We start from the raw sequence: 25,983 nt of genomic DNA on the forward strand, positions 1-25,983 counted from the left end.
AAATGGTACCCGTCGTGGGTGGTGGGCGGGTAATGGGTTTGAGATATTACCCGCCCCGTATTCGCCTCGCATCCGCCCGCCCCACATCCGCCCGCCCAGCTAAATATCTATTAAATTTTGGACCATTATGAATTTAGGTGTAATTTTAGAGACTAATTTATAAATTTTAATATTGTATAATATATAACATATAATTTATCCAAATATTAAGGATACTTAGTCTTTAATCTGGTCTTTAATTAGGGAAATATTCGGCTCTTTGATTCAACCCATAATCCCACTAACCACGTTATTTTCCATGTTTTTTAGCCCATGTTGCCCATCCAAACACAAATTAGTCGTACTATAAGCATTAACATCAAAAGCAACAGTTTCCATGTTCTTTAGACCCTCAAAACCCATATTAGGCGCACTATGAGCATTAACATCGAAAGCAACACAACAATCCAGCTCTGCGACTACATGCTCCCTACAATCTGTCTCCATAATATTCATAGAGCTACTCCTCTGACAAATTGAAGCATGCGCTGCTACCCCATCACGAACTGTCTGGGAACCAACTCCAACATCCCATTAGATTGCTATCAGGCGGGTCTAGATGGGTATGTCGCTAGTGGGTAGTGGGTGTGGGAATGAATTTGAAAATGTACCCGCGTGGGCGGGTGTGGATTTGAAAATTTGTACACATCATGGGTGGTGGGCGGGTGATGGATTGAAAAATATTAAGTAGGTATGGGGATGGGTATCCGCACCCGACCCGCCCGTTTGCCATCCCTAGTAGTAGGGTTGGAAGAGAGGGAAGTCATCGGGGAGTTGTATTATAGTGATATTTTTAGAATGGTCTAAGAATCGAAAATTAATGGTAAAAGAACTAAATAACTAATGGACAGGTGATTTAATTGACATTGTTCAAATAACTAAATAATTTAATTGATAAAATTTAAAAATTGATAGTCGAAATAAAAAATAATAATAGTTAACCAAAATATTAATTACGCTTGATTGATGAAATTCATACATGCAACAACCATGTCCATGACCATGATTGCATCTGATTTACACCATTACCTGCCTTTGGAATTCACGAGGATGGAAGTGCAAAGATTAAACAATGAACATTGGCATTGCCTTTTTCGAAGATCTGAATATTTTAGAATATAATTACTAAAAAAGCATCATCGAAACAATTGTCAGAATCAATGGACACAATCCGACAATCAACGTGAAAGAAACATCGATTATGGAATTTAGAATCAACAGGTTTGAGGAAATTAATAAGATAAAATTCATATTTTGATAGAGAAGAAAGAAACATTAGTGGATCAAGAATAAAGGTCTTCATGCAAAGATCATCTCGCTAACTGAAAAAAAAAATAATGCATTGAAGGTGACAGAATTGCAGGTTCAGCAATTACATCTTATTATATGTAAATAAAAGTTTTCACAACATTTTTCCTAGAACTACAATATGATCGGAGCAGGTTTTCATCTATTGTTCCATTGTCCGAGAGATGGACTCCGTATAGTTCCAGCCGATTAATGTCGCGTGGAATTGGAGATTGCCAAAGTCCCTCCCACCATGCCGGCGGCAGAAGTGGTGTGAAAGCACACTGATTCGACTGCCCCCGACAACTCAACGGACCGGCAAATCGGTTCCATACATGCCCCCACCCCACCTGAAGATTCAATCCTTCAGTCAATAGATTACCATGGAAGCTGCTTAGGAAAGAAAAATTTGAAGCCGTCGAATTTTCCCCTAAACATTACAATCAAGGAGCTATAAGATACTGCATCATCAATGAGTGGAAAGAACGATCCAGCAAAATAAGCTGTTAAAAGCAATAAGCCACGAATGAATACGAGGAGCATTGTTACCTATACTGTTTGCTGCAGCTAGTGCAGCAATTAACTGCGCGTATGTAGTTCCAACACGCCTGTGTGCCCCGGAAACAACTGCGTGCTTTGCACGAGAAGCAAGAAAGAAATCCACAAAAGCAACCCATCTGGGTGCCGGCCCCCAATCTTTCAATCTGAAGTCCAAATTTGTTGACGCCTTGGTATTATACGACATATTACCTCTGAAAAGTTCATAATCGAAAATAAGAACCTGAGACGAAAGTGCAGCTAGATCAGTATACCTTATTATTCATTCATGAAGGTTTCTATCGTTTTAGATTGAATTTCATTTTGGAGATGGGGGCCAGAATTCCAAGCTTATTTACCTCAGAAAATTCACTTATATTCGGTACAATGCTTTTAACGAAAGATGGGGTATCAGATACTACAACCACCCTGGGTCTTGACCCCGGCTGTAATCTGCTTGTTGCTCGTTTGAGGCAGTTCAGTGCAGCCTGTGCAGCTCTTATAGACCTGAAGCACAGAAAACAAGAACCAGTATCCCTAATCAGTTTATATACCCTCCAGATGCGTATTGATAGTCTTCAAGATTGTCAAGTATGATTTTAAAGAGAAAAGCCATTTAGAGTATATTGACTCAATTTATGTAAGGGTTTTCAATTTTATCTTTTTAATACTTTTCATTACTCCAAAATAGATTGCAAGTATACCTATTCATAAGCATACGCATGTGCAATGTAATATCAGGGTCCCTACCCCCACCAAGAACCCAATTGATTGCTTCCTCAACCTCTCTTGAAGGGGAAATGAGAATTCTCATCAGTTCACCAAATACATTAGGGTGCCGTTGAAGTGATTCTGGCTTCCCAAATAACTTGGATGCAGCATCCCTCATTTCAGGATGTACGTTCTTCAAGAAAAATTGAGCTCCCACAGCATCATTGGTACCTTGATACCTGAAATATTATAGCGGTTAATTGTGCCAAAATAATCACAAAATCTACAAGATATATCAGTATAGTTCATACTCTACCATATAATAGGTTGCTGCCACTTCCTCCAATTGCTACAGAGGGCATTTGTTTTTGCTGGCTTCTCAAAATCATCAATCCTCATTACCAGATGCCTTCCATAGTTTTGTACACAGCCATTTTGTCTCCAAAGCTGCTTCACTTCTCTCAAGGTAAAGGTGTGATTGGAATACAATATGTAGTCCCCAAAAGGATACTTACCCCTAAAAATAGGAAGGTAAAAGTATAAGTGAATGCAAGAAAAGCACGAACATAGCCGCAATGTCACATATGCAAAGACACTACCATGTGCTCCTAGTTAGTATATACATAGCGGGGAAAATGCAAACAAACTGGACTCTTACAGCACGAATTTTATATCAAGGTGTCCCTAAAAGAGTAGTTGTACAAATAAGAACATTTAAACACAAAACAGAAAGGATTGAGAAAGAACCAATGTGCCTGGTTTGCCCAATGATCAGCGACCGGTTCAACATTATACTTAATGCTGCACCAGTTAACATCTTATACATTTCATTCCCGAAACCAGCTTCCGACGATTTCCCCATCACAAATCCATGTTTACAGAACTGCTCTGGAGGAAGCTCACGAATTCTTGGAGCGCCTGAAAAAGGAAATTTTTTTGACGTATTTTCTGTCAAAACGGACAAAATCGACGCCTTTAAAAGGATTAATCTTATATATGATTTTTGTTTTTAATGCCCTTCGTCACTTTGATCCTCATTAATTGAAAAATTCAACATCAAAATTTCATGAAAATGGAAGTATTCTTCATGGACATTAGTACAGTTTCCATTGGCAGATGACCAATTTTAAACGCCAGGAGATTAAAGTTCGATTTTTGGTCATTTCAATCTTAAAGTCAAAAGGCAATGTTATTTATCTAAGAACAAAGGGGAAAAAAGGAAACATATTTAATTTAACAATGGAAATCGAGCCAAATATAATTACGCATTATAAAGACACCGAAAACTAGTTATAATTACCGTTTATAGAAAAGTGACGTTCAATAATTCTTCGAACTCTAAGACTCTCCTCCAAAATCGTCCATTTAAAAGCGTTCCCCATTTCCTCCACCGTCGCGCAATTCTTCGGCGAAGATTTCATCGGCCCCGCCGCAGAAGATAAAAATCCATCCCTGAGCTCCACCTGGGCAGACAAATCCAGAATTGCTCCATTCGCCGTTGTCGTCAATGGCTGTTCATCGACGGATCTTAGATTCAGCAGCAGCCAGCTTATGAAAATAAAGGCAGCGCAGAGAATTAGAAACCACCGCACGAAAGCGCGCTTCCTCCTTGAAACGCCATATCTCATCTTCCTTGTTTTTTTTCCCTACGATTGGAAATTTGATTTGATTTTGGAGTTACAAGTGCGGAGGGGAGTTTCGTTAATGGATTTCATTTTATTTTTTAAATTAAGATTTATTTCTGATTACAAAGATAGCGTCGGTGGCCACAGCCAACTTTTTCTAAATTTAATACTGGGTAAAATGCATAATGATCACTAAAGTATTAACAAATTTCTTTTTTCAGTATTAAAGTTTTAAAAATGATTAAAATAATTACTAACATTATCATTTTATAACAAATTGATCACTCGATCATTAAGTGACGTTACTCGTATCATAGAAAATTAATTTGACACATTTGAAATACTAAAATATCATTATTAAGCCACGTCAGATCACGATTAATTAATCACTTATTAATATCTTAACAACGATTATCATAAATTGATATTATAATAATTTTGTATAATTCTACGCTCATATGTTTCCCTGCTCTCTTTCTGCCTCGCACATGCTCATCCTTCGTCAATCCACTACTTGCAATACATTAAACAGAAAAATGTATTGCAAACAAATAATGTTATTATTTCTGAATGGAGTGTTAAGAATATAGCAACTATCCATTTTAAACCCAAATCGGGCTACTCATGTAACCCCAATAGTTTTTAGATATCCAAAATTAAAGCTAAACACAACCTTCAGGTGTTTCTATCTACAAATGTCGTCTGTGACATGTAATAAGCCTCAAAATCGAAGATCCATACTTCAAAAATGGCAAGGTTTTGCTTTTAAGAGCATTCGAAATATTACACTTTTTAAATAAATTGTCACGGTTGCTTTTAAGAGCATTCGAAATGTAGACATTCGTTTTTGTCCGGGCTCGAATTGTCACGATTGCTTTTATTTATTATTATTATTATTATCATTTTATTAACAATCTTTATTTATATTTTTGTAGGCCCGAATTGGCTCAAATTACAAGGCCCAACAAAACCCATGCATCCAAGCCCACCCGATTTTGAGCCAAGACTGGAGCCCAATAGTAGACCTGACTAGAGCCTAGTTGCAGGACCCAAGACGATCTGACCTGACCCAACAGCAAAACCCTAGGGTTTCTAAAACCCTAACCCTAAGGAGTTGTTATTACCATTTTCGCCTCTTGCTGCCGCCGCTGATTGCTCCTGCCGTTGCTGATTGTTTCTGACACTGCCAGTGACTGAAAATCAACATCCACAGTAAAAAAAAGAAGCCAAATCAATCAAAGATCCCAATAAAAAATAATAAGAAATCTAAAGCAAATCCTAGATTGTCAATCGCTGAAAATATGATAATCACATTCTATTTTCTCAGTGGCAGCACAAATCATCACCAAAACCAACACATGCAAGATAAAAAGAGGAGGGGCAACCAGTTTCGGAGAAAAAGAAAAAAAAGAAGAGCATAGAGAAAAAAATCGAAGAGAATACGGAAGAGAAAATGAGATTAAAACACAAAAAAAGCATCCAAACAAAAAAAAAACAAAAAGAGAATAGGACTTACCGAGTACGACGTTCGTCGAAAGCAAAAAAGGGTCATCAGATTTCAAGTTTTCGAAAGGTAAAACCTAGATCTAGGGCTTTAGGGTGAGTTTTAGGTTAAAGGGGGCTAGGATTCGGGTCACGGAGGATGTGAGGAGTATTTGGGAGGTGTTTTACTCCCTCCGGCCGCCATGGGCGGCCGTGAATTGTCGCCAGTGAATGGTGGTTCCCTTTCCCAACAAGGAAGTTGAGAAAGTTTGTAAACTCTCTTTCCTCTTTCAATTTGAAATGAAGCAAATGAAATGGATGGTCGATTTTGGCTTAACGACGTAGTTTCGATAGGGGGCAGGGTTGTATTTTAGCGTATGGGATAATCACAATTTCAGTCCCTCTCTCTTTGTAATTTCATCTTTCGGTCATAGAATGAAGTATTGTGTTATTTTTTTAGCACTTACCTTTCAATATTTTTATTTAAGTCATCATCTTATATGTTATGTCATTTTGTTAATGTTTGACTCTAGTCATGATATTTGTAAATGTTTCATTTCAGTCATCGGTTTGTATGTTGTTGCTTTTAGGTATAATTTTTATTTACCCTTATGAATTTCTAGTTTGTTTTATTTTGGTCCTGCATGTTGCTTTGGGATTTATTTATGTTTTAGTACTCATGTTACATGATATTTGCACATTAGCTATGATTTCTTATAGGTTTATTATTATACCTATATAGTTGATGTTCTTGCTATTTAATCCTTATTTACTAGGTATGATCAAGTTCTTTTATTCATATTTTAGTTTATCGTGTTTGTATATATACATTTTAGTCCAGGATTGTAACTTTGTTTTTATGACCAGTTATAATTTCATATATATACAAATTAAAATAATTGTTGTAAGCCTTATTTGTATGAATTTTTTTTATTCTTTGTATTTTATTATGCGCATATTTATTTATATATTTTAATTTATAATTTTTTATTATAGTTCCTTTACATATTTAAATATATATTTATTTTTAGCTATTAATTTACACTCCTTTATTTGTTATCACTCGAATATTTTTCAAGAACATTTATTTGTAGAATGGGAGTAGAAAGCACCGCTTGATCGAAGCAGTGTGATCTGATACGACATTCAAACGAATGATGACCTTGAATTAAATCGATCATCTTTTAAATTATGATCATACAAATTTTGATATTTTTTCTAAATAATTTAATTTATTAAAAGAGATAATATTCTTTTACAAATAAGAAATAGGTGAGATAACTTTCCCGATGGAGGATTGTAAATCTCGAGATTTCTTTTCAAGTTAAAGAATTTTATTTGATAATTAATTCAGAATAAATTACTTATTGTTCAATAAATGGATCATACTTTAATTATCGATGTGAATTCATGATTTCCACCATTTATGATAATATGTAAGCGACTAAGTACCAAATTTTTTGGTGTTGTCGCGTAATCGACTTACGAACCCTTAAAAATGAATTTTTGGATAACATAGACAATTTTGTCTTAAAAAATGATTTTTCTTAAAATTGTTTTAAAATATGTTTTTAGGTATTCGACCTACCTAACCCAAAGGTCGATGGCGACTCCCATTCAATTTAATTCAAATTAATACAAAAATCATCAATTTTTTTTAAATACAATCATAATTATTTTTTAAATATTAATTGTTTTTCTAAAAAATGGTTATGAAAACTTGGCGACTCCACTGGGGACTTTATAGAGTCAGATTGTAAGTCGTTTGCATATTGCCATTGTGGTAGAAATCATGAGTTCGAGTCTTTAGATAATTTATGATCCATTTATTGAAGTTTTTCCGATTTCTTTATTTCTTTAAATTATCGTACTAACATTTCAATTTACGTTTTCAGCTTTGTCAAGGTTTTTATCAAGTTTTTTTTGTTTTCCTTTTTGAGTCAAATGTTTGTACGTTTCTCCTCATACACATCACAAGCATTTACACGAAATGAGCTCTAGACCCGAGCTTCGTCCTAAGTAAGTGGGGGTGAACGCTTTACTCTCGTAAGAATTTATTCTTCGTATAAGTTTTAAAAAATAACCCCTGGGGTACACATACCTTATACCTTCGTAGGAATTTATTCCTCGTAGGGGTATAAGAAAGCGAATACCCTCGAATTGAACTTGATCCATTTATGCCTGTAAAGGGTTAGAATTAAGGGTTTCGTAGCCTAAGGGGGTATTGACATCAAGGACAATTCGAGTACCATTTCCTCATAGAGCCGAAACCATGCATATAGTGAACTGTATAACGGCTTCCCTAGGTATAGCCATACTGAACCTCTGTCCATCAGTAGGTGACAAAATAAGTGTACACAAAGGAGGAGCGTTTTTGAACCTTTACCATTTGCTTTAAATTTTGTTGAATAAAAGCATGTGAACTAGATACCATGCGATTAGGGTCAATTTTTTGAAAATAACCATTTTGGGTAGAAAGCATGTCCGGATAGGATTGTTATTTAATAAAAGCATGCGGGTAGATACCATGATAGGGTAGGTGTTATATTCATCTCTAAATAGCACTTTTATTTGTATCAATTATCTTACCTATACTAACTCATTTTTTCTATTTTTTTGTGTGTCATTTTCATCATTTTTTGCATTGCATTTCATCAACATAACATAATGAAAAAATGTTAATCCGAAAGGGGATATTTAAGAGAAAATTTTCACAAAGAGAGATAAAAGTTTTCAATCAAGTAATCGTGTACACAGATATACACCGAGGGTTAAAAGAAATTCAGAGAGAACAAGAAGAAAACTTGCTTGAAGATCATGCAACATTCGAGACTGAAAAGATGATTCATTGATCAAAGAAGTAATCCAGTAGTAGAGTCTTATCTATGATCGTTTCATCGTTAATTACCAAGGAGTGACGTGTGACTTTAGCACCGTAGGGGCATTAACCGAGATAGGTTATAGAGCGCTTGAGTGGTATAATTTTCAAGGATGAAGCTTTGAGACAAAGCATTAACCCATTTCAAACCCAGTGTCTAGTAAAAAACATGTCTGTAAAATGGACTATCTTGTGATGTGAAGACTTTTATCTGTGGTGAAAATTATTCTATGATATTCACCGTTGGGATCATCAGTTTTTGTATCTGCATTTGCATCTTTGCATTCTGTATGGCATTCATTTAGGCATTTTTACATGCATTAATCATGGATATATGGATTTATCTCTTGGAGGACTCTGAAGAGGTGTTTCTAACTGTGCAACTTCATTCACACAGTACTAAGAATGGAAGCAACATTTGAGAAACTAAAGAAAGAACTGGAAGAGAATTTGCAAAGGATGCAAACAGATTGGGAAGTAAAAATGGAGCAAGTGCAAAAGGCCATTGTGGATCGCATCTTGCAAAACCAAGACAACCTAGTTGACTAAATTGTAGCAAAACTGACTGGGTTCAACCAAGAGGCAAAGAGAAGATTTCCTCGACCATGGAAACTTCTGAATTTGTGATGACACATGCTAATCCATAACTACTCATTTCACCTGACAGGGTTCTGAGCCACCAAGTAGGCTTCTCCACCACTAAAACTCAAGCAACCGTGTTAGATCCTCAAAATAATCCTACTAATCACAACATGTTCGATCCTAATGAGATGAAAAAAGCCAAGAATGAGATCCCGAATAACTTAAAAAAGTGGTGTAGAGAAACATTTAAGGGAATGATAGGACAAAGCTCTCACAATGAAATGGACGCAAGAGAACTAGTCTTAGTTCTTAACTTGGTGCACCAGCCCAAATTCAAAATGCCCGATTTTGAAAAGTATAATGGAACCAGTTGCCCTACTACCCATCTCACGATGTTTATTCGAATAATGACTGGATACACCAATAATGATCAGATACTGATCCACTGCTTTCAAGACAATTTGATTGGAACATATGAAGATGAAGTGTGATAAGAGCTTCCGACAATATGCACAACAATTGAGGGATGTTGCATCTCAAGTTCATCCACCAATGATCGAAAGAGAGTTCATTACTTTATTCTTCGATACATTAAAACCTCCATATATTAACCACAAGATAGGGGCTACCACTAAGAGTTTCTATGACGTCATCATGTATGGAGAAATGATTGAAAGAGCTGTAAAAAAAATGGAAATATAAGAGACACTAGCAGTACTGACATTGAGAAAAGAGTCGGGATTAACATAGTGAGATCTTATCTAGCTAATCAGGGGACCAAACCTTATAAGGTGTTCCGTGAAAAGACTCACATTAATCCAATTCCAATGACATATGAGGAATTGCTCCCAATGCTAGTTGAGAAGAACCTTATGACTCCAGTTCAATCCAAACCAAAAGAGGCCACATATCCTGAAGGTCATGATGTTAACGCACTATGTAGCTACCATATTTAGAGCTCAGGGTACACCACTGAGAATTGTGTGGCATTAAAGCGCAATGTCAAAAATCTGATTGATTCAAGGGCATGGACATTCGATGTGTAATGGGGCATTCCAATCAGGAGTGGGTTATGACATCCATCAGGAATTTTGTCACACTCTCATAAAAAAACATGTCATATTGTTTGAACTTGTTTTTCTTTTCTTTTTTTTCTTCCTATGTTTGAATGTTTGTAAGTCATTTGACGTTCTAACATTTTAAATAAAATGCTTCTTTCTGAGGCAATGAGCAAATTTTAATCTTGAAATTCTTTGAATATCATCTCAATTAAAAGCTCTTTAATAATTGAGGTTGTAAATCTTTAAAAAATAACAAGATTGAACCCCTACAAAACAAGGACGCTTGATTCTAATCTAAAAGCTACACTTGAATATCACAGCTTTATCTTATTGGGACCAAAATAACCATATAATACTACGAAGAGACAATCAAAGGGCTTGGCATTAAGGTATGTATTAGGAGCGGACAAATTGGGGCATCTGGTACATAAAATTGCAAAACTAATTGGTTTCTACTTTCGTTGATGACGTTCAATAATGATCATGATCTTCACAAATGGAATAGTCAAGTAGGTGAATCTAGTTTAGGTCAGTTGCTTGGAAATTGAAATCTAAGGATGAGATTTTCTGACTTTCAACAACACCTGGACTATGACATGTTTTTCTTGACAAGCTTAAGAAATTGAATATGTATACCCAAAATATAATTATATATGTATATAATAAAGCTGAGCTATTCTTCTAAAGCAATTGATTATAGAGGAAACTCAAAAGTCATAGCTTTATGAATAGATTACATTCAAACCATGACATTGTTTGGGTACTTGGCAATTCGGTGTTTGCTTTACTATGATTGTCAAGTCAAATACTTTGTGACGACATAAATCCTTCAGCTAGCCAAATAAAGGCGTTTTTAAAATATATGTACAATAAAGCTGAATTCAGCTAGCCAAATAATGGTAAATTAAGTCGAATTTACTAAATAAAGAGTTTCGGTGAATATGGACTAAGAGAGTTGAGGAACGCCTATTATAGTCAATTTCACATGAGCACTCAGGAATCTCATTTTTAGATAAATATTTCTGCACTACCTTGGCTAGAGGAGTTACGAAGCTTGAACAAATGGAAGATTTCAGATAACTAAAATAGAAGTGTTCTAAAAAGTCTAGCAATTGACTATGCTAGTTGTGTCATTTTGTTAGCATCCAATCAAAATGCCAAACCAAGAAATAGGGGCATGTCATAATTTTTACAATGATCGAGAAAAGGAAAAAGGACGAATCGATTAAACAAACCTCAAAATTTAGGTAATAACCTCAAAACCAACATGTCGATCCTAACATTTGTCAAAGATTTACAACTATGAAAGATTAAAAGAGCAGTTGATTCTTTTGATATTCGATGAATTCATGTTTTGTGATTTGCTTTAATTGTGAGGTCGAAGATTGGGCATTATTTTAGTTCATTCAACAATAAAAATTCACATATTATTTCTTCATTGAATTTTTTTCAAAGGAAGAGAAACATTTTCAAACAAGATAATCTCTCTGGAAGTATATCTTGGAATCCAACAAATATCTCTCAAAAGTTCAGGAAGATAATGAAGACTACTCGTGAACCCATTCCTGACTATTGATCAAGAAAACATGCATCAATATATACATACACATGAAATTTGCATATTTGCATCATTCATTCATCATCACATTGCAAATAAAAATATTTTTCCCTTCTCATAAGGATACTTTTATAAAACTAATTTCATATTTTTCATGATTGTTTGTCTAAAAACATAAATCTAGTCTTTCTTAAGATTGTTTTTCCTAAAATCCTCATTTCATTTTCTTTCAAAGGCCATTTTTCTCCTCTCACGAGGACATCGTCTAATTTTCCCTTTCTCAATATCATTTTGTTCTCTCACGAGGACAAATTCAAAAGGTCATTTTTTATCAAAAATAAGAATCAAGTCAAATACATAAAATCAACTTCATTATAACATCCAAGATAGTCATTCATAAATGCATCATTTTTATATTAATCATTCAGGAAATCAAAGTTTGGTGATAACTCGACGTCCTCAACATGGAGGAACAATGTCATCCACAGATTTCACATCCTGAAGTGAACGATCAGATCCCTAAAGATGGCTAAACGTCTTCATTATGTAGGAACAATGTCATCCACCGACCAGATCTCCTCAACATGTAGGAGCAGACTGTCTATTGCCTTTGAGATTGTTTCTCTCGAAACAAAGTTTTGTCTCGCTAAAGACAATTTTTCTTGAAACAAATTTGATCTTACTTGAGATTGTTCTCAAAACAAATTTCGTCTCACTTGAGACAATTTTTTTCGAAACAAAAATTTTGAAATTATTTCACTTAAAACAAAATTGGTCTCACTTGAGCTTGTTTCGTTTAAAAAAAATCGTTTTTCTTGAGATAGTTTTCCCTCAAAACACAAAATTTGGAAATTGTTTCACTTGAAACAAAATTCATAAACCTTTGAGATTGTTTCCCTTAAAACAAATTTTGTCTCGCTTGAGACAATTTCTCTTAAAAACATAAACACGAGAGATTGTTTCTCTTGAAACAAGTTTTGTCTCGCTTGAGACAATTTCTCTTGAAACATAAACCTTTAGGATTGTTTCTCTTGAAACAAGTTTTGTCTCGCTTAAGACAGTTTCTCTTGAAACAAAAACCTTTGAGATTGTTTCTCTTGAAACAAGTTTTGTCTCGATTAAGATAGTTTCTCTTGAAACATAAACCTTTGAGATTGTTTTTCTTGAAACAATTTTGTTGGGATTTTCGGAAGCTCGAATCGATAACCGAATAGGTTTGCAAAGAGGGGTCGGAATAGTTTTTGTGTTTAGGGAGTAAAGAGATTGAAAGATAGAAATTTGTACAGCGATTTATAGTGGTTCGACTTCTCAACCAAGTCTACATCCACTACCTTACCTCCTCACCAAGGATTTTCCAACAAATTCACTAATTTGTTCTTTATTTTTCAAGGACAAAGAGATAACCTTTACAACTCCCTAGATTTTCAATGGCTAAACTATAACCTTTCTCTAGCTTTTATACGGGCTTATCTATAACCTTTCCCCTTTACAAAGGATAAGAAACGTAAACAAGAAAACCTCTTTAAGGTAGGTGTTTACAAGATTAAGCTCACAAAAACAACAATATTTACAAGAGAAAGATGAAATAAGAATGAAAAACTCTTATCTTGTGTTTGATTGCTTGGATAGTGTTATCTTGTTTCTTCAAGTGTCTTTAGCTTGTATTTATAGCTTGGAATGTGTTTGAAGTCGTATATAGCTGTTGGGGATGTTTTGGAGCCATTTGAGGATGATTTTTCTGCTAAAAAAGGTTGTCCATAATAGGGGGTATTGATACCCCTACATAGGGTATCGGTACTCCTTCATTAAATTCAAATTAACTAGTTGTTGTAGTCAGGGGGTATGGATACCCCTGCAGGGGGTATCAGTACCCTATGAGCATTCTGGAATTTTATCCTTCATGGGGGTATGGATACCCCTTAGGGGTATCAATACCTATGAACATTTTTGATCAAATCTGAATTTAATGGACTTTAAATTATTCTTGAAATCTTTTGAAAACTTTGAATAAATTCAATTCAAGTCCAAAAACATTTTGCCTTTAAAATTTGTTATATCGAGACATAATTCAACAATCTCCCCCTTTTTGATATAACAAAACATTTGAAAAATTATTTTTGGCAAAACTCCCCCTTAATAAAATGTTTAATGAAAAAGATACCAATTGTTAACAAAAGGATATCAATTGTTAAAAAGATACCAATTGTTAACAAAAAGATATCAATTGTTAAAAAGATACCTATTGTTACCAATTGTTGGAAAATATATGAAAATTTTAAGCTCCCCTTTTTCATTAAGAAATTAAATTTTTCAAACCAAACTTCTCCCCCTTTTTGTTATATCAAAAATAATTCAATCTTTAAAGTTCTAAAATAATATTGGAGAGGAAGTGATAAATTTGACATTTAAAAATCATTTGAAAAATCAAAGCTCCCCCTTAATAGATGCATTCCAAACAAAATTTAGCTTTTAAGAACTTGACACTTAAACAAAATTGAATTTCAACAAAGAATAATAAACATGTTAGTAGCACATGAAATTCAATGAATCCAATTCTAAAATACTTTATGCAATATCAATTATTGAAATTAAGTGCATATGCATAAATTTTTCCAAAAATGTTATGCATTTGAAAATTTTGATATCAATTGTTAGAGAGATATCTTTGGCATTTTAAATCACATGCATAAACATTTAATTTTAGGTCAAAAATTTAAAATTTATAAAATCAAAACATTTGAAAAGTTGATATCAATTGTTAGAGAGATATCATTTGCATTAAAACCAATTTTGACCAAAATACATTATGATGAACTAAAAATTATGAAAAATTATTAAAACTTTAAAATGTTCATCATACCAATTGTTTTCATCATACATGAGATTAAAAATAATACATAATTATTTAAACTCAAAAGTCATGCATGCTTAAACTTAAATGAGCAACCAATTAATCAAAAACAAAAGCTTTAAGCTTAGAGGTTACCCATTCATTTTTATGTGTGGCTAGAGCATCTTGAATATCATCACTTTCATCATCATTGCTCCCACACACCTACAAGAGACATTTAAGTAGATTTTGGTATCCAAATTGCTTTGGATCCTTGAATGTTAGTTTCAATGCCCCTTATTCCTTTCGGAACCCATACTTGCCTAATTTTAAAACATTTTCCTTTCATCAAAGGACAAGTATGTTCCATATGACCATGATAATGACAATGTGAGCATTTTGCCATATTTAAACATAATAGGTTGTTTTTAGAAATTAATTCTTTTTCTTTTATTAAGCTTTCAAGCTTAACTCCTAACTCAAAATTTTCTTTTTCTAAATCATTTATTTTGATTTTTAAAGCTCTAAATTATTTTTCAAAATTTCATTTTGATTTTCAAAATCAACTTTTGCTTTTAGAATCAAATTATCTTTAATTTTGAGTTTTGAAATTAATTTCATATATTTGGAATTCATGGTCTCAAATCCCAAATACAACCTATTATAAGCATCTTGTAACTCATCAAAAGTAAATGAATTAAATTCATTTGAGTTAGAACATACCTCTAAATCTTCATGAGTGGCCATTAGGCATAGGTTGGCTACTTCATCATCATTGGAGTCATCTTCATCACTCTAAGCTGCCACATATACCTTCTTCTTAAAAGGTCTCTTTTTTATTAGAAGGGGACAATCATACTTGACATGTCTCATTCTTTGACAATTAAAGCACACCGGGGGGCTCTTCTTCTTGGTTGATTCATGTTTTACTTTCTTGGAAGTCATGAATCTCTTTAACTCTTTTAAGAGCTTGACCATCTCATTTCTTGTTCATCATCGTCTTCATCCACCTCATCACTTGAATATTGATAGCTTTCATTGGTGGATTTGAAGGTAATGTCTACCTCATTCTTCTTCTTGTTGTTGTTTTTCTTCTCTTCACTTTCTTCATCTTCCTTCACCATCATCTCATGAGTGAGAAGGGAACCAATTAGCTCATCGAGAGTGAGAGACTTTAGGTTTCTTGCTTCGATAATGACCATCTTCTTCGATTGCCACTCCTTTGGAAGAGAGTAGATCATATTCCTCACAAACTTCTCATTATGGAGTACTTCTCCATATCCCTTGAAACCGTTGACAGCCATGGAAAATCTATTCGTCATAGCTTTGATGTCTTCATTGGGGTTTCATCTTAAAGTTCTCGTAGCTATGGTTTAGAAGACTTTTCTTTGATTCCCTCACTTCGTCAGTTCCTTCATGAATGATTTGGAGCTTGTCCCAAATCTTTTTGGCATTGGAACAAGATGAGATTCTTCCATATTCATTTGGGCCTAAAGCACAAAAGAGAATATGTATAGCCTTAGAATTAAGCTGGAACTTTTTCTGTTATTCTTTGCTCTAATTGTTGTACTTGCCGGGTGGAGAGGAGTAACCGTTCATGATCGAGTTCCAAGCTCCTATATTATAGGCTTGAATAAAGTACATCATATTATTCTTCCAAAGAGCATAATTTTCTCCATAGAAGAAGGGTGGCTTGTTAAGCTATTGTGATTCCATAAAAGGTATATCTTCAAGGTAATAAGCACCAGAGGTTAAAGCCATTTCTTTGTCTGTTGCGTCGGGAATTGATAGAGCTTCTTTGAGGATCGTCTCAAGGATGTTAAGTCTTCTAATGAGTTAGACTCTGATGCCAATTTTTGGGATTTTCGGAAGCTTGAATCGACAACTGATTAGGTTTGTAAAGAGGGGTCGGAATGGTTTTTGTGCTTAGGGAGTAAGGAGATTGAAAGATAGAAATTTGCACAGCGATTTATAGTGGTTTGACTTCTCAACCAAGTCTACATCCACTACCTTAGCTCCTCACCAAGGATTTTCCAACAAATTCACTAATTTGTTCTTTCTTTTTCAAGGGCAAAGAGATAACCTTTACAACTCCCTAGTTTTTCAATAGCTAAACTAGAACTTTTCTCTAGCTTTTACACGGGCTTAGCTAGAACCTTTTCCCTTTACAAAGGATAAGAAACTTAAACAAGAAAACCATTCTAAGGTAGGTGTTTACAATATTGAGCTCACAAGAACAAAATATTTACAAGAGAAAGATGAAATAAAAATGAAAAATTCTTCTCTTGTGTTTGATTGTTTGGATAGTGTTCTCTTGTTTCTTCAAGTGTCATTAGCTTGTATTTATAGCTTGGAATGTGTTTGAAGTCGTATATAGCCATTGGGGATGTTTTGGAGCCGTTTGATGATGATTTTTCTACTCAAAAAGGCTATCCATAATAGGGGGTATCGGTACCCCTACATAGGGTATTGATACTCCTTCATTAAATTCAAATTAACTAGCCCTTACTAGTCGTTGCAGCCAGGGGGTATGGATACCCCTGCATAGGGTTGTCGGTACCCTATGAGCATTCTGGAATTTTAGCATTCATGAGGGTATGGATACCCCTGGGGGGTATCGGTACCTTTGAACATTTTTGCTCAAATCCGAATTTAATGGACTTTGAATTATTTTTGAAACCTTTTGAAAACTTTGAATAAATTCAATTCAAGTCCAAAAACATTTTGCCTTTAAAATTTGTTATATCGAAATATAATTCAACAAAGTTTTATCTCGTTTGAGACAATTTCTCTTGAAACATAAACCTTTGAGTTTGTGTCTCTTGAAACAAAGTTTTGTCTTGCTTGAGACAGTTTCTCTTGAAACAAATTTAATCTCACTTGAAATTGTTGTCTCCAATTTATCCCTAAAGACGGCTAGACACCCTCATCATGTAGGAATAATGTCGTCCACTGACCAGATCTCCTCAATACGTAGGAGCAACATCATCCTCATACAATCAGACTTACTCATCACATAATTGTAGCCAAATTATCTACAGATTGACCTGACTTCCTCAACGAGAAGGAACAACGTCATCTTCAACAAACAATTTATTTGAAAGAGGCCAGAACTCTTCAACGTGGATGAACAGTGTCGTCTTCAACAAATAAATTATCCCTAACTGGACTAGATTTCCTCAACAAGAAGGAATAATGTCATCATCAAAAGTGGCCAGATCTCTTCAATATGGATGACTTGTATCGTCTTTAACATCAAGTTTTAAAGCGAAAGAGAACCGAACAAAAACTCGTTATCTCGTTATTTTTGCCCTATTCTTGTTAACACAAGAATGGGCAAAGAGGGGTAGTTGTATACACTCATTTTTTTCCAGGCCTTAATTAATTATTATATTTATTATTATTATTAGTATCATTTTATTAAAAATCTTTATTTACATTTTTGTAGGCCTGAATTAGCTCAAATTACAAGGTCTAACAAAACTCATGCATCCAAGCCCACTCGGTTTCGGCCCAAGACTAATAGCAGACCCGACTAGAGCCAGTTGCAGGACCCAAGAGGATCCGACCTGACCCAATAGAAACACCCTAGGGTTTCTGAAACCCTAAACTTAAAGAGTTATTATTGCCATCGCCACCTTTTATTGTTACCGTCGCTGACTGTTCATGCCATTACTGATTGTTTCTGGTACTGCCAATGACTGGAAATCAACATCTACAGTAAAAAATAAGTCAAATCAATCAAAGACCCCAATAAAAAATAATAAGAAATCCAGAGCAAATCCTAGATTGCCAATCACTGAAAATAGGATAATCATATCCTATTTTCTCGGTGGCAGCACAAATCATCACCAAAACCAACACATGCAAGATAAAAAGAGAAGGGGAACCAATTTCGAAAAAAAAGAAGAGCAGAGAGAGAGAGAAATTAGAGAGAAAACAAAAGATAAAAGGAGATTTGAGCACGAAAAAAAAAGCATCCAAACAAAAAAATAACAAAGAGAAAAGAGGACTTACTGAGTACGACATTCATTGGAAGAAAAAAAAGGTCATCTGATTTCAAGGTTTTGAAAAATAAAACTTAGATCTAGGGCTTTAGGGTGAGTTTTAGGTTAAAGGGGGCTGGGATCCGGGTCAAGGAGCATTTAGGAGGTGTTTTACTCCCTCCAGATGACGTGGGCGGTCGTGATTTATCGCCGGTGAGCAGTAGTTCCTCCTTCCCGACGAGGAAATTGAGAGAGTTTGTAAACTTTATCTTTACTCTTTCAATTTGAAATAAAGCAAATGAAATGGATGCCCGGTTTTGGGTTAAGTGGTAGAGATATATATATATATATATATATATATATATATATATATATATATATATATATATATATATATATATATATATATATATATATATATATATATATATATATATATATACACCATGCACGAAACGACGTAGTTTTGATAGGGGATGGGGTTGTATTTTAGCGCGTGGGATAATCACAGTTTCAGTCTCTCTGTCTTTGTAATTTCTTCTTTCGGTCATTGAATGAAGTATTGTGTTATTTTGTTTCGAGCACTTACTTTTCAACATTTATATTTAAGTGATCATCTTATATGTTATGCCATTTTATTAATGTTTGACTCTAGTCATGATATTTTTAAATGTTTCATTTCAGTCATCGGTTTGTATGTTGTTGCTTTTAAGTATAATTTTTATTTACCCTTACGAATTTCTGGTTTGTTTTATTTTGGTCTTGCATGTTGCTTTGGGATTTATTTATGTTTTAGTACTCATGTTACATGATATTTGCACATTAGCTATGATTTCTTATAGGTTTATTATTATACCTCTATAGTTGTTGTTCTTGCTATTTAATCCTTATTTACTAGGTATGATCAAGTTCTTTTATTCATATTTTAGTTTATCATGTTTGGATATATACATTTTAGTCCAAGATTGTAACTTTATCTTTATGACCAATTATAATTTCATATATATAAAAATTAAAATAATTGCTGTAAGCCTTATTTGTATGAATTTTTTTTATTCTTTGTATTTTATTATGCTCATATTTATTTATATATTTTAATTTATACTTTTTTATTATAGTTCCTTTACATATTTAAATATATATTTATTTTTAGCTATTAATTTATACTCCTTTATTTGTTATCACTCGAATGTTTTTCAAGAACATTTATTTGTAGAATGGGCATAGAAAACACCGCTTGATCGAAGCAGTGTGATCTGATATGACATTCAAATGAAGGATGAACTTGAATTAAATCGATCCTCTTTTAAATTATGATCATACAAATTTCGATATTTTTTTCTAAATAATTTAATTTTTTAGAAGAGAGAATATTCTTTTACAAATAAGAAATATAGCTTTCCCGATGGGGGATTGCAAATCTCGAGATTTCTTTTCAAGTTAAAGAATTTTCTCTGATAATTAATTCGGAATAAATTACTTATTGTTCAATAAATGGATCATACTTTAATTATCAATGCAAATTCATGATTTCCACCATTCACGATAATATGTAAGCGACTAAGTACCAATTATTTGGCGTTGTCGGGGTTCTTATCCTTCCCCACGCGTAATCGACTTTCGATCCCTTAAAAATAAATTTTTGGATAACGCATACCAATTTTTGTCTTAAAAAACGATTTTTCTTAAAATTGTTTTAAAAGATGTTTTTAGGTACTCGACCTACCTAACCCAAAGGTCGATGGCGACTCCCATTCAATTTAATTCAAATTAATACAAAATCATCAATTTTTTTTCAAAATAAAGTCATAATTGTTTTTTAAGCATTAATTGTTTTTCTAAAAAATGGTTATGACACGAAATATTACACTTTTTAAATAAATTGTCACGCTTATAGATTTGTTTTGTGACATTGTCTTAGTTTCATATGTTTGAATTTATTTTTGTTAAAAAACAAGGCATAATAACAAAATTATCTCCCAACATTTGCTAAAATGGTCATTTTTTCCCATATACTTTTTTTGGATCATGATACCCCATAACGTTTCATTTTGATACAAAATGCTCCATGATTAAATGAAAATCGTTAGTTGATTGATGATTAATGCTTCATATTGACGTGGTAGGTCCACATGTGAAGCCATGTCAGCAAAAAGTTTTTTAGAGTAAACTATAATTGTAACTAACTACATATACACTTATAAAAGTATATTTGAAAATAATTTTTTTATGATTTGGCATTACATTTAGACCTGACACGTCAATAGGAAACGTTAACTAAAATAAAATGCTCTAAAAAGGATGGGGCAAAGTGATCATTTGTGCAAACGTTGGTGGGTAATTTTATTACTATGCCGAAAAACAATCATAATATGATAAAATTTGATATTTTATAATTTCATCTTATTATAAAATATTTTAAAGACCTTATTTTAAAAAGTAGCATAAGACCTATACATCTTTTGGGACGAGCCTAACACCCTCTTATCATGCTAAGATAAAGGAGGTATTTGGTAAACAAATTTTTGATATTTGAACCTAAATAGATTATTGGTAGTCAAACACCCCATTTTTAGTGTTTGATAAACACTTTTTTGAAAGAGTTGATTGTGAAAAATAAACTGAAAATGAAAACACTGAAAAATCTAGCAGTTTGAGAGAGTTGATTGCAAAATAAGATGATAAATGACATATTTGACCTTTGTTGAGCTCAGATCGATCAATCAAAAACCACCAAGAAGTTGTTGAATTGGTAAACAAGATAAAATAGTGGAAGCAACCGAAAAATAAAAAATTAACGCAACGATTTAGTGGTTCGACTTCCTCAATGAAGTCTACATCCACTACCTTAGCTATCCACACTAAGGATTTTCCATAAATTCACTAATTTTTTTTCTTTTAAGGACAAATAGTAACTACACAATTCACCAAGATTTATACCCCAAAATCTTGTGAATAATTTCCCTCAAAGTTTATACCCCAAAACTTTGAGTTACACTCTCCCTTGGAGAAATACAAATTTAGAAAACAAGAAAAAACCTCACAAGACAAATGTGTTTGCACAATTAAGCTCTCAAAATATGAACATTAAAGATTTACAATGAAGCTCCCAAAAAATACAAGAGAAAATAAAATAATAAAGATTTGAAGCTCTTTTTTCTTGACCTTTAGGTTTGGATGTCCATATCCTTCGTTTTGAAGAGTATTTGATGTGTATTTATAAGGAGGAATGAGTTTATAGCCGTTGGAGGATGTTTGGAGCTGTTTGGAGGTGAATTTTCGAGCAATTTTAGTCCCCTGCACTCAGCGGTATCGATACTTCAGTATGAGTATCGATTCTCCTTCAAAAATAGTCATTACAGCTCAAATTTGACTTTTTGGCATCCCAATATCAATACTGTGAACAGTAGTATCAATACTCACTATTCATGAACAATATCTGCTCATGAATAGTGTCGTTAACAGTGCCAGATAGTGACATAATAGTGTTTTAATGTTTTAAAAGATTTAAAACCATTTTTAAATACTTTAAAAATATTTTAATCAACTCAAAAACATTTGATAAAAATAAAATAATTAATAACACATATTTTTGATGTTTTAAAATTTTTGAAAAACATTTTTCAAGTTTGTTAGATTTTAAATTATTTTTGAAATATTTGAACAAATTCAATTAATTCCAAAATCATTTTGCATTTTTTTTGTTATATCAAAATATATGTTCAACAATCTCCCTCTTTTTGATATAACAAAATCTTTGAAAATTTGTTTTTGTGAAAATCTCTCCCTTAGCAAAATGTCATTTGAAAAAGAGAATAAACTGAAATATATTTAAGCTCCCATTTTTACTTTTAGAAATTGAATTTTTCAACCTTACTTCTCTCCCTTTTTGTTATATAAAAAATAATTCAAACTTTGTTTAGTACAAAATAATAATGGAGAGTAAGATAAAAAAATTAAGCATAAAAATCATTTGAAAAACAAAGTTCTCCCTCAATAAAAGCATTCAATGTAAAGGTTTGGCCTAAAAACACTTAGAAATTTCAAAGAATATTGAATTTCAACAAACAATACATAAAGAATTTAATAACACATGAAATTCAATAAATTCAAGACTATATAAAAACTTTATGCAATATCAAGAAATATTACAATGAATTACACATGCATAAAGCACTACATAATGTCATGCATTTGATATAGATATCAATTTTAGAATGATACCATTTTAAGTGAGAGTATATGCATGAACAAAAAAAAATGATACCATTTTAAGTGAGAGTATATGCACGAACAAAAAAAATGATACCAATTGAAAAATATTTTAAAATGTTATCATTTTTGGTATAATAAGTTTAAAGTGATTCCATTTTTTTTAGGAAAACAAATCAATAAATCAAGGATACCACTTATTTTAAAAAAAATAGTTTTCAGTAAAATCACATTAAGGTCAAGATATTTTAAACAAATCATTAAAACATGAAAAACATAACTTGATCAGAAACTTTATGATGAATAAAAAAATGATAAAATCATTTAACTTTAAGAAAAGCGTCCATCATAATATATTTTCCCTATACATGAGACAACAAACAACATATAATCATTCATGTTCAATCCTCATGCATTAGAACATAAACATCAAATAAACAACCATAAAACATTAAAAAAATAAAATAAAAATAAGTTTAGAGGTTACCTATCATTCTTTTTGTGTGATTAGATTATTCAAATTATTTATTTTATCATTATTTCTCTAACATACCTATAAGACATTTTTTTTGGAACGGCGGAATTTGAGCTTGACGATCTTTACTCCCGGTTATGAAACCTTTGATGGAGATGAGGCTCTGATACCAATTATTGAGCTCAAATTGATCAATCGAAAACCACCAAAAAGTTGTTGATTTGGCAAACAATATAATATGGTGGAATAAACTGAAAGATAAAAAATTAACGCAACTATTTATAGTAGTTCGACTTCTTCAATGAAGTCTACATCCACTACTTTAGCTATCAACACTAAGAATTTTACAAAAATTCACTAATTTTTCTTTCTTTTAACCACAAAGAGTAACCTTACACAATTCACCAAGATTTATACCTTAAAATCTTGTGAATTATTTCCCTCAAAGTTTATATCCCAAAATTTTGAGTTACACTCTCCTTCGGAGAATTACAAATTTAGTAAACAAAGAAAAAACCTCACAAGACAAATGTGTTTCGACAATTAAGCTCTCAAAAGAGGAACATTAAAGACTTACAATGAAGCACCCAAAAATATACAAGAGAAAAATAAAAGAATAAAGATTTGAAGTTCTTTTCTCTTGACCTTTAGGATTGGATGTCAATCTCCTTCTTGAAGAGTCTTTGATGTATATTTATAAGGAAGAATGATTTTGTACTCGTTCATAGTCATTGGAGGATGTTTGGAGCTTTTTGGAGGTGAAATTTCGAGTAATTTTAGGCTCATGTACTCATTGGTATTGATACTCAAGTATGATTATCGATACTCCTTTAAAAAAGCATTTACAAGCTCAAATTTAACTTTTGACAACTCAATATTGATATTGTGAACAATATCATCGATACTAACTATTCATGAATAGTATCACTTATAAACAGTGTCGTGAACAGTGTCATATAGTGACATAATAGTGTTTTCATGTTTTAAAAGCTTTAAAACCATTTTTAGATACTTTAAAAATATTTTAATCAACTCAAAAACATTTGAGAAAAATAAAATAATTAATAACACATATTTTTGAGGTTTTAAAAACTTTGAAACATATTTTTCAAGTTTGTTGGACTTTGAATTATTTTTGAAATATTTGAACAAATCCAATTAAGTCCAAAATCATTTTGCATTTTTTTGTTATATCAAAATATATGTTCAACAACCTTATTATTTCCATAATTACATCATTGCCATTAAACATAATCTAATGAAATAGCCTCCATCCTAATCCACTTGATCTAATGATAAATTAGTGAAATTTTATTTTATTATTCTATTTTTTTAGTTGTAGATTCTCAAATATATTTTAGTTAAGAAAATATAGCAAAAAATGAAAGTAAAAAAATATAGTGTTGATATTTTATACAAGATCAATAGTATGTATCAATCTCACAAGGTTAATATTTGTAAATATTAAATTTAAAAAATATATTCAGTAATTTTCTTAAGGAATTTTTAATTCCTTTTCAAAAATATTTTATCCGAATAATTTCACCCCCAATAAAGATTAAAGTATTATAAAACATATATGTACTTAACAACTAAATGTATCCTACCCTTATTTGTCATTTTACCTATATCAACTATCAACTAAATTTTACCAAACACTTCTATATAAACAATTAATCAAATCAATTTCTCAAATTAGCTAATCAAATCAATTGGTTAAACCAGCTACTGGAATCAGCTACCATCTATCAGTTGTTTGCCAAACACCCCCAAAAGCTAAAATGAGTTTGCTTCAATGACATTATTTTTTTAATTAAACTAAGGTGATTACAATGTAGCATCTTTTCTATAATGACATTATTTACCTAACCTCAATTAAATATAATGAATTTTTTATTATGCCCCAAGACAAAGCATTTTCAACAAAAAAAAAACCATTTAAACATGTTAAAATAAATAATATCTACAATTGAGTGACGAGGGACGAGCATGTGTGAGGTAGAGAGAAGGTAGATGTGTATAGAATTATATAGGATTTTTATAATATTAGTTGGTGCCCTGGACTGTTGCTAAGATGATTTGGTCGATCATGATCTGATATGACTTACAATAATATCTTGTTTTTTTTTTTATAATAGAAGTAACAATGGATTGACTGATTGATTTGTTATAATATAACATCTATAAATGGGGTTAGTTTTTAAACATATTAAGTGTTGTGTGGAGACAAATCTACTAAAGAGCGGTGTGGAGACATATGTCACCTTATCTTGCGACGGTGGGTGACAGAGATTGGATTTTCATAAGAACCTGAAGCAATACCTCCCTTGAAAACGATAACGTCGACGACACTGGAGATTCCAAGGGTACCAAGCGAACGAAAACATTGAGATGAGTCGAATGGCGTCGACAATGACAACCACAGCCTGAACGATGATAAATCGAACAAAATTCTGAACTTAAAGAGAGATAGATCTTTTTTTGGTTATAGGCGTCAAAATAAAAAGCCAACAATCCACCCTACACAACACAACTAAAATGGGTTTTGGATACTCTAAAGTTAGGGTAAAATTATGGAATAAATCCCTGAAATTTTAGGGAATTCACAACACAACACTTAAAATGTTTAAAACCAACCCCATTTAAGGTTGTGACATATAAAATGATTGTCAGAGTTGTAAATGAGATGAGTCAAGTTTGAATGTTGTTGAACTAGACTC

At 32.6% G+C, this 25,983-nt stretch overlaps 1 protein-coding gene across 2 annotated transcripts; it reads right to left on the reverse strand.

The window, feature by feature from the left end:
* Positions 1-1,403: 1,403 nt before the first annotated feature.
* LOC120216222 lies at positions 1,404-25,796 on the reverse strand. 2 transcript variants are annotated; one of them, XM_039213711.1, is made up of 8 exons: positions 25,793-25,796; positions 3,875-4,220; positions 3,330-3,492; positions 2,891-3,091; positions 2,568-2,813; positions 2,223-2,370; positions 1,876-2,107; positions 1,404-1,756 (listed from the first exon to the last, which is right to left on the reverse strand). In XM_039213711.1, exons 2-8 carry the CDS (start codon positions 4,200-4,202, stop codon positions 1,422-1,424), a joined length of 1,653 nt encoding a protein of 550 aa, XP_039069642.1. In that variant the 5' UTR covers positions 4,203-4,220; positions 25,793-25,796; the 3' UTR covers positions 1,404-1,421. The 2 variants fall into 2 exon arrangements, with proteins under 2 accessions (XP_039069642.1, XP_039069641.1); XM_039213710.1 differs by lacking the exon at positions 25,793-25,796 and having other exon boundaries at positions 3,875-4,272.
* Between the last annotated feature and the right edge of the window lie 187 nt (positions 25,797-25,983).

This window comes from Hibiscus syriacus, unplaced genomic scaffold (assembly GCF_006381635.1).
Source record: "Hibiscus syriacus cultivar Baekdansim isolate YM2019G1 unplaced genomic scaffold, ASM638163v2 tig00110159_pilon, whole genome shotgun sequence".
Taxonomy (NCBI): Eukaryota; Viridiplantae; Streptophyta; class Magnoliopsida; order Malvales; family Malvaceae; genus Hibiscus; species Hibiscus syriacus.

What these genes read in the sequence shown, in the direction of transcription:
- LOC120216222 (XM_039213711.1), bottom strand. Translation starts at nt 4,202, where the DNA reads ATGAGATATGGCGTTTCAAGGAGGAAGCGCGCTTTCGTGCGGTGGTTT. An exon ending in ACGTCACTTTTCTATAAACG is followed by an intron (nt 3,493 to 3,874) that starts GTAATTATAACT and finishes TTCCTTTTTCAG; the next exon opens with GCGCTCCAAGAATTCGTGAG. An exon ending in ATGCGTATGCTTATGAATAG is followed by an intron (nt 2,371 to 2,567) that starts GTATACTTGCAA and finishes TCTGTGCTTCAG; the next exon opens with GTCTATAAGAGCTGCACAGG.